The 12,391-nt window shown below is 36.2% G+C and overlaps 1 protein-coding gene across 1 annotated transcript in view; it reads left to right on the top strand.

The window, feature by feature from the left end:
• Positions 1-12,009, top strand: part of adam9a (ADAM metallopeptidase domain 9a) — a gene marked incomplete at its 3' end in the record, with an annotated part of 58,073 nt that extends 46,064 nt beyond the window's left edge. Inside the window, 5 exon segments of the mRNA NM_001004678.1 lie at positions 563-639; positions 1,635-1,854; positions 8,667-8,732; positions 8,966-9,037; positions 11,960-12,009. Coding sequence (NP_001004678.1) covers positions 563-639; positions 1,635-1,854; positions 8,667-8,732; positions 8,966-9,037; positions 11,960-12,009 — 485 coding nt within the window.
• Between the last annotated feature and the right edge of the window lie 382 nt (positions 12,010-12,391).

Here is a 12,391-nt window from a genome sequence, read left to right as displayed (position 1 = left end):
ATGAATGGACATTTGGAATTGGGAACATACATCATCATTTACAGATATGGTTTAGGCTTTTAAGCTAAAGTACCTCTTATTTGGGAATCAATGCTTTTTGCTTTTGTATTTCTGAACTGATTTTCTCGAGCTGCTCCGTGTCTGATGTCACAGTCTGATTCATTTGCTCTGAAAAGGGCTTGTTTTCTGGCCACACTCACATTTCACCATGAACACACAGCATTAAAGAAACACATGACTCATTGTTATATGTGCTCGCTAATGCATTCAGAAAAGTATAACGATTAGCAGTTATTGAATGCTAAAGCAGACAGAATTGAAGTGTGTATGTTTTCTTTAAATCAGTGTGTTAGTCTATAACAGTCTAGTTCGCCTCTAGTGGAAAACTGCTGCTTTCTAGCTACGGTTTGTTACCTGAAGAGCAAACACCCTGAGCTGCATTTAGGTTCTGAATGCTAAGAATGTTGCTGGTTGTTATTGAAGACATTGAATTTTTATTATATTTTTTTAATTCTTGATTTATTTTACTGAGGTGTATTTTTCTCTCTATTTTTCCCATCAGGATCATTGTCATTATAGTGGTTACATAGAGGATGTGGAGGGCTCTTCTGCAGCACTCAGCCTGTGCTCTGGGTTAAGGTGAGATCACTTTAAATGGATAGAGGGCAAAACTGTTGCTTTAAAAAAAACATTATTAAATGTCTTAAGTTTTATGTTTGTACAACTCATGTTATTAAACTCAGATAGTATTCTTGCATTAAAACAAATGCAATAATATAATATAATATAATATAATATAATATAATATAATATAATATAATATAATATAATATAATATTATATAATATAATATTATATAATATAATCAATTATTTATTTATTTATTTATCTATTTATTTTTACTTATTTATTTATTTTAATCTCATAATAACAGTAATAATAAAAAAAATAGTCGCATTTTCATAATCTAGTCAGATCTCAGTGGATAAATTAAATGAAAATAAATGACTGTCTGTCTTGGATTGGATTGTGACATTTTTAACATTTTTGTAACGTCTTTAAATTTTGAATGCATTTAATATTATTCTTTTATTTCTGGCAGTTGATTAAACTTATTGTTAACAGTTTAACCATGCATATGTTTAATAAAAAAAATAATCTAAATGTCTTATACTCACTGTATACTCACGGATTTCTCATTTAGTCCACTTAAAACTGACCTTTTTTGTCAAAGAGTTCCTTCAGCTCTGCCTCCATCAAATCCGTAACTTGTCTACCAAACCCTCCCTAAATGAATCTTCTTATTTTTATTATTTTAAACAATCTGTTTCATTCTGCTGTATGTCACGACCAGCGTCGGGTGCTTTCCCTTAAAAGAGTAATTACTATAGTTACTTCTCCCAAATAGTAACTGAGTTAGTAACTGAGTTACATAATTATAAAAGTAACTAATTACCAGGGAAAAGTAATTATTGTGTTACTTTAAAAAAGTCTAATTTGTCAAATGACTATAAAATAAATATAAAACATTTTACACTAATCCAGTGGTTCCCAAAGGGGGTGTCGGGATCCCCTAAATATCCGTATCTTGTACCTGTTTCTATATATAAGTGTGTGGTATCTATGTGCTTTAGGGGTGTTATTCACACGGAGGGCACCAGTTTTGGAATCGAACCGCTGGAAGGTTCCTCCAGTGATGAACATTTGGTGTATCGTTTGGAGGACGTACAGACACAACCTCTCAACTGTGGAACCCCTCACTCTTATAACCATGACGACCAATCTTCACCAAGGCAACCTATAATCAGCCATACCCATAACATCACGTTTGGTCAAGCTGGCAGCCATTTAAGGGTGAGTCACTCTAAATCCCAGCAATTACACAATGATGACGCTGATCTACATTCATTAGAGATTAGTCTGCTTCATAGATAAAAAGATATGTGTGGGATTCAGATATGAAATGCATGAAAATACAATTATAAAAAATATATTCTCTATTAAAAATGTCTAATTATCTTAGCTTATAATATACAGTGGGTACAGAAAGTATTCAGACCGCCTCACATTTTCATTTGTTATATTGCAGCCATTTGCTCAAATGACTTAAGTTTCTTTTTTCCTCATTAATGTACTAACTTCTACCAAATAGAGTGGAGGTATCTGATGCATCGCTGCTTCATAGTTATGCCTTATGTTCTAGCCTACAGAATTTTTGGTGCAAAATATTTAATGTTTTTTTTCTGAAATCACAGGGCCAACTATTGATCCAGATGAATTTTTAATTGTGTTTGGGGTTTCAAAGCACGAGCTTGGATTGTCCAAGTCTCAGCAACAAATAATTTCTCATGGCCTTTTAACAGCCAAAAAACTTATTCTGACATTCTGGAAAAGTAAATCTCCTCCCGCTTTCAAATTATGGCTCAGTGAACTCACAAACACACTCCATTTAGAAAGAATACGGTACCATTTACAGAATAAAAAGCCAAAATTTTTTAAAATATGGGAACCTTTCATAAGGTACTTGGAAGGGAGAGATGGAACAGTGGTTTGATGCGGATATTGTTAAATCATATGGAAGCTCCCATTTTCAGTAATCTTCCTTACGGGTGTGCACTACAGATGGAAACTGACGGGTGGGGGGATATTATAGGGTAGGGGTGTCAAAATTAATTGTTTCTTCGGTGCACCGCGATGCAGACGCGAACAATTCGGTATCTGTTCAGTAATAATCATAACCGGTTATTATGTACTGACGTCATTTATCTCCTGTGCGCTCTGGTGGGAGGTGAGCGCGAGTATTTACAACACTCAGCCAACTCAGGGCCGGCCCGTGGCATAGGCACCAAAAGCAAATGCTAAGGGCGCTGTATATCCAGGGGGGCGCCAGAAATGAGCGCGCTTCAGTTGGTTTTGTTTTCAATATTCCTGACACACATTCAGTTATAGATGGCAATAACTAAAAAACCTCTTACCCTAAAAAGATCTAAAGTGTGTTTCTTACAAAAAGACAAAGCTGGTTATGTTTCACAGCTGTCTTTTTATTTTTTTCGCTCTATATTACGACCACTGCTCCGTTTAAGCCCTCGCAACATTTGTTTAGCCGGGAGAGCTGGCGTTGAGAGGAGCTCTCAGCAAGGGACCGTCGGAAAAGTGCTTATTTTTTTTCGGTTTTTTTTGTTTTTCTGCTCCGCTCAGCGCGAGCTCTCCCTGTTGCGAGGGCTTAAGTGTGTGCGTGCGTGCGTGCATGTGCATGTGTGTGTGCGTGCGTGTGTATGTGCTTTCGTGTGTGTGTTTGTTTGTTTCTTTGGTTCTGTCTATGTTTGTGTATGTGTTTGAATGAGAGACAGTGTTGTACTGTGTGTTTATACAGACAGCTTGTTATAGCCTCCCCCTAAAATATAACACTGTATTGGAAAGCATCGTCAATGCACCGTGATGCATCGAGATATCGAATCGAACCGAATCGAATGCATGATAATCGTAACCGAACCGAACCGTGAGACCAGTATAGGTTCACACCTCTATTATAGGGTATTATTTTCGTTTACATACTGTGATCTATTTTGTTTGAGTTTGTATATATTTTGTTCTTCTTTTCCTTCTGTAATGGTAACTAAGTCTTTTTTTATTTTCTCTGTCAATTCAGATAATGGTTTACATATTCATATGTAGACAATGTAAATTGTGTTTGTAGACCAAGGGAAAAAATTGTATGTACATGTGTGTGTGTATGTATGTGTATGTGTGTATCTATGCCTGTATATGTGTGTATGTGTATGTATATATACATATAGACATGTAGTTGTAATATAATCACTTGTACCTAATAATTATAGAAGGAAATATTTTGTTTTAATTTATTTTAATTTATTTTATTTTATTTTTTGCATAACGACATTCTGTAATTGTACATATTCTCCCAATAAAAAAAATTAGTGGAGGAACTATGATGTTACCTTGTAGGCTAATCGGCTGCTAGCATAAAACTGGTTCCCTCAATAAAATCCCTACAGGATTTTCCCATAGGCTTTTTGAAAATTGTAAATAATAAGCTCTAGGGTCAAACATAGTTCATTACACTTACACATTTTGTCCAACCGGTTAATCCTCGCACAATAGTATAACTTTTATCACTTTAGGATCTTAAATGCAAATGGAAGAATTGAAAAGCTAACATTAGGCTATAAGCGGACTACACTGACTTCAGGGCGCTCACTTGCTACATCAGCACCACAATGCTAACGACAACTTTTCAAGCTTATTTTTAGAAATATGGTCCCTGACAAAGACTTACTGTCTCGGTTTATTATATTCTAAACAAATTCAAATGCTCAAAAAACATCTGTATAGATATATATTAAGTTTTTTTCAACACATTTCTAAACATAATAGTTTTGATACCTCATTTCTAACAATTGATTTATTTTATCTTTGCCATGATGACAGTAAATAATATTTGACTAGTTATTTTTCAAGGCACTTCTATACAGCTTAAAGTGACATTTAAAAAGGCTTAACTAAGTTAATTAGGTTAACTAGGCAGGTTAGGGTAATTAGGCAAGTTATTGTATAACAATGCTTTGTTCTGTAGACTGTCGAAAAATATATAGCTTAAAGGGGCTAATATTTTGTCCTTAAAATGGTGTTTAAAAAATTTAAAAAACTGCTTTAATCTAGCCAAAATAAAACAAATAAGACTTTTTCCATTAGAAAAAATATTATCAGACATACTGTGAAAATGTCCTTGCTCTGTTAGACATCATTTGGGAAATATTTAAAAAAGAAAAACAAAAACAAATGGGGGTAATAATTCTAAAACCAACTATAACTACTTATTTAAATAACTATATTATATAACTATGAACCCCTTCTCTTTCTCTCCATGATGCTTTATTTTGTCTCTGCTTCTACAAACTGGGATAGGCTTCAACTTTATGCAGATTCTTTATGTGAAAGAGATTGTGTAAATAGTAGCTACCTCTGGTCCTGCTTACCTAAAAGGTTATTCTGTATAAACAAAAGGCATTGTAAAGACTTTGAAATCTGTGAACATAGTTTATTCTTGTTCACTGTCTACTCTCATGTCACTGCAAGCAACTATTGTCACTGTTCACACCAGCACGAGGCATCTCTGCTCATTCTGTCAAAATAAATTTATATTCCATTGCAAAATAAACCACTGAGTAATAAGAGAACATGACACTGTATGACTCCTAGAGCTGTGCATTCAGCAGTGTATGCTGTTTACAATACAGCATGTAGATTTAGATCAGGGGTCACCAATCTCGGTCCTGGAGGGCCGGTGTCCCTTCAGGGTTTAGCTCCAACTTGCCTCAACACACCTGCCTGGATGTTTTAAGTATACCTAGTAAGACCTTGATTAACTTGTTCAGGTGTGTTTGATTAGGGTTGGAGCTAAAATCTGCAGGACACCGGCCCTCCAGGAACAAGTTTGGTGACCACTGATTTAGATAATCCATGACTACCAAATTGGAAAATGAGTTACTGCATTAATCTTGACAGTTTTGTTCTATGTTTGCTACAAACTCTCTAACATTTTGGTTTGTAGCGTGCACTTGGCTTATAAAAGCTTGTGAGTATAATAAATGCACATGATAATCTGATAAGAGGATAAAAAAACACCTTCTGTTCTGTAAATAAATCTCAGTCATAATCGTGTCAGTCTTAAAATGTACATAGAGTTGAATTATTAGCCTTCGTGAATTATTAGCCCTTCTCTATATTTTTCCCCCAATATCTGTTTAATGGAAAGAAGATTTTTTTCAACACATTTCTAAACAATAGTTTTAATTGCTTATTTATAATAACTGGTTGCTTTTATATTTGCCATAATGACAGTACATAATACTATGTACTATGAGATTTTTCAAGATACTAGTATTCAGCTTAATGTAACATTTGCTTAATTAGGTTAACTAGGCAAGTTGGAGTTATCAGGCAAGTCATCGTATACCTATGGTTATACTGATGGTTAACATGGTAACAATCGTTATACTAATAATTTTGACCTTTAAATGTTTATTAAAAAGAAATAATATTACAGGAAATACTGTGAAAAATTCCTTGCTCTGTTAAACATCATTACCGGCATAACCGGCAGCTAGCTCTCTGCAACTCTCACATGGTCGTCCACTGAAGCTAAGCAGGGCTGCGCCGGGTCAGTACCTGGATGGGAGACCACAAGGGAAAGCTAGGTTGCTGTTGGAAGTGGTGTTAGTGAGGCCAGCAGTGGGCGCCCAACCTGCGGTCTGTGTGGGTCCTAATGCCCCAGTATAGTGACAGGGACTCTGTACTGCTCAGTGAGCGCCGTCTTTCGGCTGAGATGTTAAACCGAGGTCCTGACTCTCTGTGGTCGTTAAAAATCCTTTCGAAAAAGAGTAAAGGTTTAACCCCAGCATCCTGGCCAAATCTGCCCACTGGCTTCTGTCCATCATGGCCTCCTAACCATCCCCGTATTCTAATTGGCTTCATCTCTGTCTCCTCTCCACTAATCACCTGGTGTGTGGTGTGCGGTGTGCGGTCTGGCGCAAAATGGTTGCCGTCGCGTCAACCAGGTGGATGCTGCACACTGGTGGTGAATGAGGAGATTCCCCCCATTGTAAAGTGCCCAGAAAAGCGCTATATAAATGTAAGGATTATTATTAATTTTTATTAGGAATTATTGTCATTTGTGTAAATATTTGGAAAAACAAATTCACAATTGACTTCAACTGTATATCCATTCTGCTTCACTTTTCACAGACCTCTATACAGTTTTTAGTTCTCTGACATCAAATGATTTGGATCTCGACTTTATTAAGCATTAGGAAATAGTGAATTCAATATCTGTTAAGCATTAACTCTACATTAATAGATGTTAGTAAGCAGCTTTTATAAATGTAAATGCAAATGCTGTATTTCTGACTTACAGGCGCATGTATAGCGTGCTTAATAATTGTACTTTCATAATTTGTTAATGATTCATTTTTCATGACTAAATTAAGTATTGTATTATTTACAAACCAGTTATTTAAGCATAGTTGGTGTTTTTTTTTTTTCAAAATCATTCAGAATGAGTTAGTAAATGATTAATAAACTATTCAGAATAACATTCATAATTCTTATTATTCAGGCATATACTCATAGTTGATTTGTATGGCAATAAATGCTTTAGTAACTCAACTTCATCCAGTTTGGTGACCTAATCTAAAGTGAGGACTATGTATGATTTATAAATCCCTTATTAATAACAGTTAAAGGCTCAGTTATCGTATAAACAGGAAACAAAAAGAACATAAATGACTTTATTCTTTTCTATTCATTTGAAGATACACAAATGAAACTGTACTTCAAATGAAAAATAAATCTTTGCAACCTGATCTAAAATAAAATTACTTTACAGTTTAAACATCGCTAAAATCATTAAAATGTTGTATCCTAATATATTGTTGAACTATTACATTGCTGTTGTTTTATCCAATTTGATGTTATATTTTGACACTCCTGTTATTTGGCAATGTTTAAACATTACCGTGATTTAAAATTTTTAGATAAGATTGCAAAGATTATTAATCAGATTACTTAGCCTTTAATTGTCATTTATAAGAGATTTACGAATAATAAATAGTCCTCACTTTAGATTAGGTCACAAAATTACGTTGTGTTAACGTAGCACAAAAAGTTGTGTTAATAAAGCATTTATTAACATGCAAATTAACTATTAATATATGCCTGAATAATAAGATATATAAACGTTGATTTTAATAGTTTAATAATCCTTTACTAGCTCATTTTGAATCATCTTTAAAATACCACCAACTACTCTTAAATACGATGAATTTGCTCTTCAGTGTTTGGACTCTCAGTAATGACTTTAAACCACACTGAACTGAGCTAAACTGAACTGAACTTAAACACTAAAAACTGAACTACCCTGATCCAGTTACTATGACCATTCACGTGAAGCTGCTTTGACACAATCTACATTGTAAAAGGGCTATACAAATAAAGCTGAATTGAATTGAATTTAATTAGTTTAGTACTGAAAAATCAAACAGTCACAAATTATGAAGAGTACAATTATTATGCACATTATAAAAGTGCTTCTAAGTCAAGAATAAAGCTTTTGTAGCTGTATTTATATACTGCTTGCTGATGTCTATTAATGAGAGTTAATTCCTAACAGATAATGAATTAACTATTTGCTAAGGCTTAATAAACTATTCATAGTGTGTAGTTATTATAAAGTGTTACCAGTTTATTTTGCAACATAATCTAACATCACCATTCTTCTATTTTGTTATTTTTAGAAATACATTTAAACACTTATTAAAGCAAAGCACTTTTTCATAATACTAAGAATAATATGCCTATCTCACAAACATGGCGATCAGGACTGGAATGGGGAAGCATTGTTTCCGGTTGCCCAGCTGCCACTACTATCGCTATTCATTTATAATAGACTTTGAACAGATTAGTTTCCTATCATTCATTATTTACCTGACAAAGTCAATAAGTAATGTTCCGCTCGTTCTGCCCTCACAGCTCTTGGCTCCGCCCCACTCGCTACAATTATTATTTCAGTTATTGTTATTATAGTGACGCTTGCCTTTGCAAACACCGCTGAAAATAAAACTAAAGTCTTTGTCTGTCTGTCCAAACAGCGAAAGAGGGCAGTGCTACACCAGACACACTATGTGGAGCTTCTGATGGTGGTGGATAATGAGAGAGTAAGTCATGTAAAACTTTTCCTTTCCTCATTGTTTGATGGTTATGTCACACTCAGCACGTAGCTTTTAAACTGTGAACAGTTTGTGTGAGGCTATTGAATTGAAGTAGCCAAGTGAATGAAAATGTTTGATTGCCCCTGTCTCAGTCAATAAAGTATAAATGTGGCATGAGAAATGTCTAGTTTCTGAAAAATCATAATTTATTTTTTCCCTTTTTCTCTTTTTTTTAACAGTATAACTACAAAAACAGGAATCATACAGCAGTACGCGAGGAGGTGGTGCAGATTGCCAACTATGTTGATAGTGTAAGTTTTCCTGCTTGTTTTAATACAGTATGAATGCAAAGAATGCCTTTTTATTCGAGACTACTCGTGTAAATATACAGTTGAATTATTAGCCCTCCTGTCCTTCCCCAATTACTTTTTCATGGATTGTAACACATTTCTAAACATACTAGTTTTAATAACTCATTTCTAATAACTGATTTCTTTTATCTTTGCCCTGATGACACTAAATAATATTTTAGGAATTGGATATTGGTCAGGGATTGGATTAGGGAATGACGAGGACTCGATTGCTTGGCACAAAAACATGGTTTTATTAATTTTAAAATAAAACAAAAACAACCCCGATGGGGAAAACATTAAAAAAAAGTGTTCTGACGGGGAAAAGCAGGGCTGGACAACAAACTCGGACAGTACACCAGACGTGAGGAGAAAATAAAGGAGAAATAATTAACAAACAGGTAAACTAAATCAACTTATAATGGGTTAACAAGGAGGGTGGGACTAGTCAATAGACAGGAGAGCACATGACTCAAAAAAACAACACAAATCAAGAATAAAACACGCAGCCGAAGAGAGAACTTATTAACCGCGTGTTCACATGAAACATGACAGTAAAGCATGTGGGCACAATGTAGGCACTAGGCCACATGCTTTAACAACACAAACAGAATGCAAGGCGCAAATACACGATAAATAAAAACACACACACATGCAATGTGCATGTTTCATCCCAGTGCAAACCGAAACCAACTAGACGCTAAGAATGAAACGGCACACAGCCGACAGAACAAACACTAAAACCAGGATGAGAGTGCAGCCAAGACGTAGCATACAAGCACTCATACAAAAGACGAAGACGAAAACTCAAACCGAGCACAACATATAAGACAAGACAGGACTAATGTCTGGACTCAAGACCGAAGTGGCAAAATCCTGACAAAGACACTAGCACTCAGCTTAAAGTAACATTTAAAAGCTGGTTAATTAGGCAAGTTATGGTAAATAGGCAATGATTCTATAACAGTGGTTTGTGCGGTAGACAATAAAAAATTTCTTGCTTTATTAAGCATAATTTGGGAAATATTTCAAAAAGAAATTACAATTCAGAGGAGGGCGAATAATTTTGACTTCAACTGTATGTAACTTGTAAAATGCAAGCTGTTTAAAACTCTGTTAAGCCAGTGTTGGGTCAAATATGGACAAACACAACAGTTCAGTTTAATTTAAATTTTCATAACTAAATTGTTGGGTTTGTCCATATTCGGCTCATATTCATTTTAGAGTGTAGTCATCATTTATACATCACTAAACAGTCATTATTAAGAGAAGGGAGATCATTGGGAGAGGTTTTACTGTAGTATTTCTCTCAAACGTTATGTGAGATCTGCTTCCTAAGTGTCTGTATGTTGTCTGATGCAGCAGAGGGTGGAGATTAAGGCCGTACTCACACTATGCACATGTCACAGACTCGGTCCCAGTTAATCCACTCACCAACCAGCAGAGGTCCCGCTCGCCCGACTACTGAAGTCAAACGAACTCCATTACCCACAAGACCCCGCGGGACCTTGATTACCGTCCAGCTGAAACGTATACACACACACACGCATATAAGCCCTTCTCGCCATGTCATTCAGTGCGAAGTCTTGTTTTGCTCTGCATTCAATATTAAGCGTTTTCCAAATTATCTGACTGTTTACTATTGCCGACCCGGACCGATTGTTTACCTGTGATTCTATGCTGCCTGCCCAGATCCTAGCCTGTATCCTCTTCTATGTATTCCTGCTGCCTGCCCACAACTTTGCTTGTGACCCGACTTTGAGTGAGTGCCTTGATTTACCCATCTCGACTGTGAAACGTATACCTGCTTTTTTATTTGTGTTACTTTCAATAAAGACGCTGCAAATGGATCCCACTTCGTCTGACTCTTCATCACAGTACAGTTGTCTCGAACCATGCCAAAGCACGCTTCTCCACCCTCCCGTCTCCCCCGACGGCCCGCACTCACATTACAATCTGGCCTGGGCACGCTTACGTCATCGATGCTGCGATGTTCAGTAAGCGCTCTTGCTCAGCACAATGGGGACTTCTCTAGTTATATCGTTTCAGTCGTTTGATATGCGGTGACACGCTGTCAGATATTTTGCAGATCTGCCACTTTTAGCGCTCATAAACAAGCAAAAAAGCCCTCGTGTTGCAGGAATGAAGAGGTTTGCTGAAGGTGCAGCTATCTTGCAGTGACGGGTTTGCGTATTTAATAAACTGGGGCAGTTTGCGTTCATTGAACAGTAAGCTTGATTAATAAATCCATATGAAACAGTCCTTTAAAGTCACGTCTCGCTTTCAGTTTCGGGCTTTTGCATGTTTTGCACTCACAGTACAAGCATACCGTGCCAAAGCCCAAGTGAACCACACTCAGGCTCACCTCTTCCAACCGGGCCAGGGCCGGCCAAGTGAACCGTGCCTGAGCCTGATTCAGCACACTCACACTTCTCAAACTATCCGGAAACGGGGCAGTGCACGGTTCGGATAGCATAGTGTGAGTACGCCCTAAGGCAAACTGACAGGCACATGGGAACGGTGGGCGGGGAGGACTAGCATTAAAGGCACAGTCCATGAAAACCACTACCTGATGTTCAGAGCTATAAAATAGAAACTTCTGAAAGGTCTAATAAATAATCTGATGGGTGTTTTGAGCTGAAAATGTACAAGAATGTACTTGAAAAATACAAGCTGTTTAAAACTCTGTTAAGCCAGTGTTGGGTCAAATATGGACAAACACAACAATTCAGTTTTGTCAATTTTGACAACCAAATTGTTGGGTTTGTCCATACTTGGCTCATAATCCTTTTAGAGTGTAGTCATCATTTATACATAACTAAACAGTCAATATTAAGAGAAGGAGTAATTGTCTTATTTGATTTTCATTCTGCTTCCTATTAGATGTATATACCACTGAATATTCGAATTGTTTTGGTGGGGCTGGAGATCTGGAACATGCAGAACTTGATCAATATTGATGGCAGCGCTGGAGAGGTGTTGAGCCGCTTTACGCAATGGAGAGAAAAAGAGCTTGTTCATCGTCGACGCCATGACAGCGCACAGCTCATCCTGTAAGAGCATTTCTCTGTTGCAATTGTTATCAAATGTTAGAAGTAGGGTTTGCACGATGTACAGTTTCAGCATTTATATCGCAATATCACAAAAGTCACATCACAGGATCTTCAAAGTCAAGTTGGGACTATAATTAAGTAGAACACATGATTTGTGCAATCGTTACATAATTTAACCCTAATAGAGTGAAAGATTGTGATTTGCATATTTTTAAGACCCGTGACTGTAAGATTTCAAGCAATTTAAACCATTTAGGAAAAA

This window comes from Danio rerio, chromosome 8 (genome assembly GCF_052040795.2).
Source record: "Danio rerio strain M-AB ecotype USA chromosome 8, GRCz13ab, whole genome shotgun sequence".
NCBI classification, from domain to species: Eukaryota; Metazoa; Chordata; class Actinopteri; order Cypriniformes; family Danionidae; genus Danio; species Danio rerio.
The sequence above is the reverse complement of the archived record's forward strand: the minus strand, read 5'-3'. Positions and strand labels throughout refer to the sequence as shown.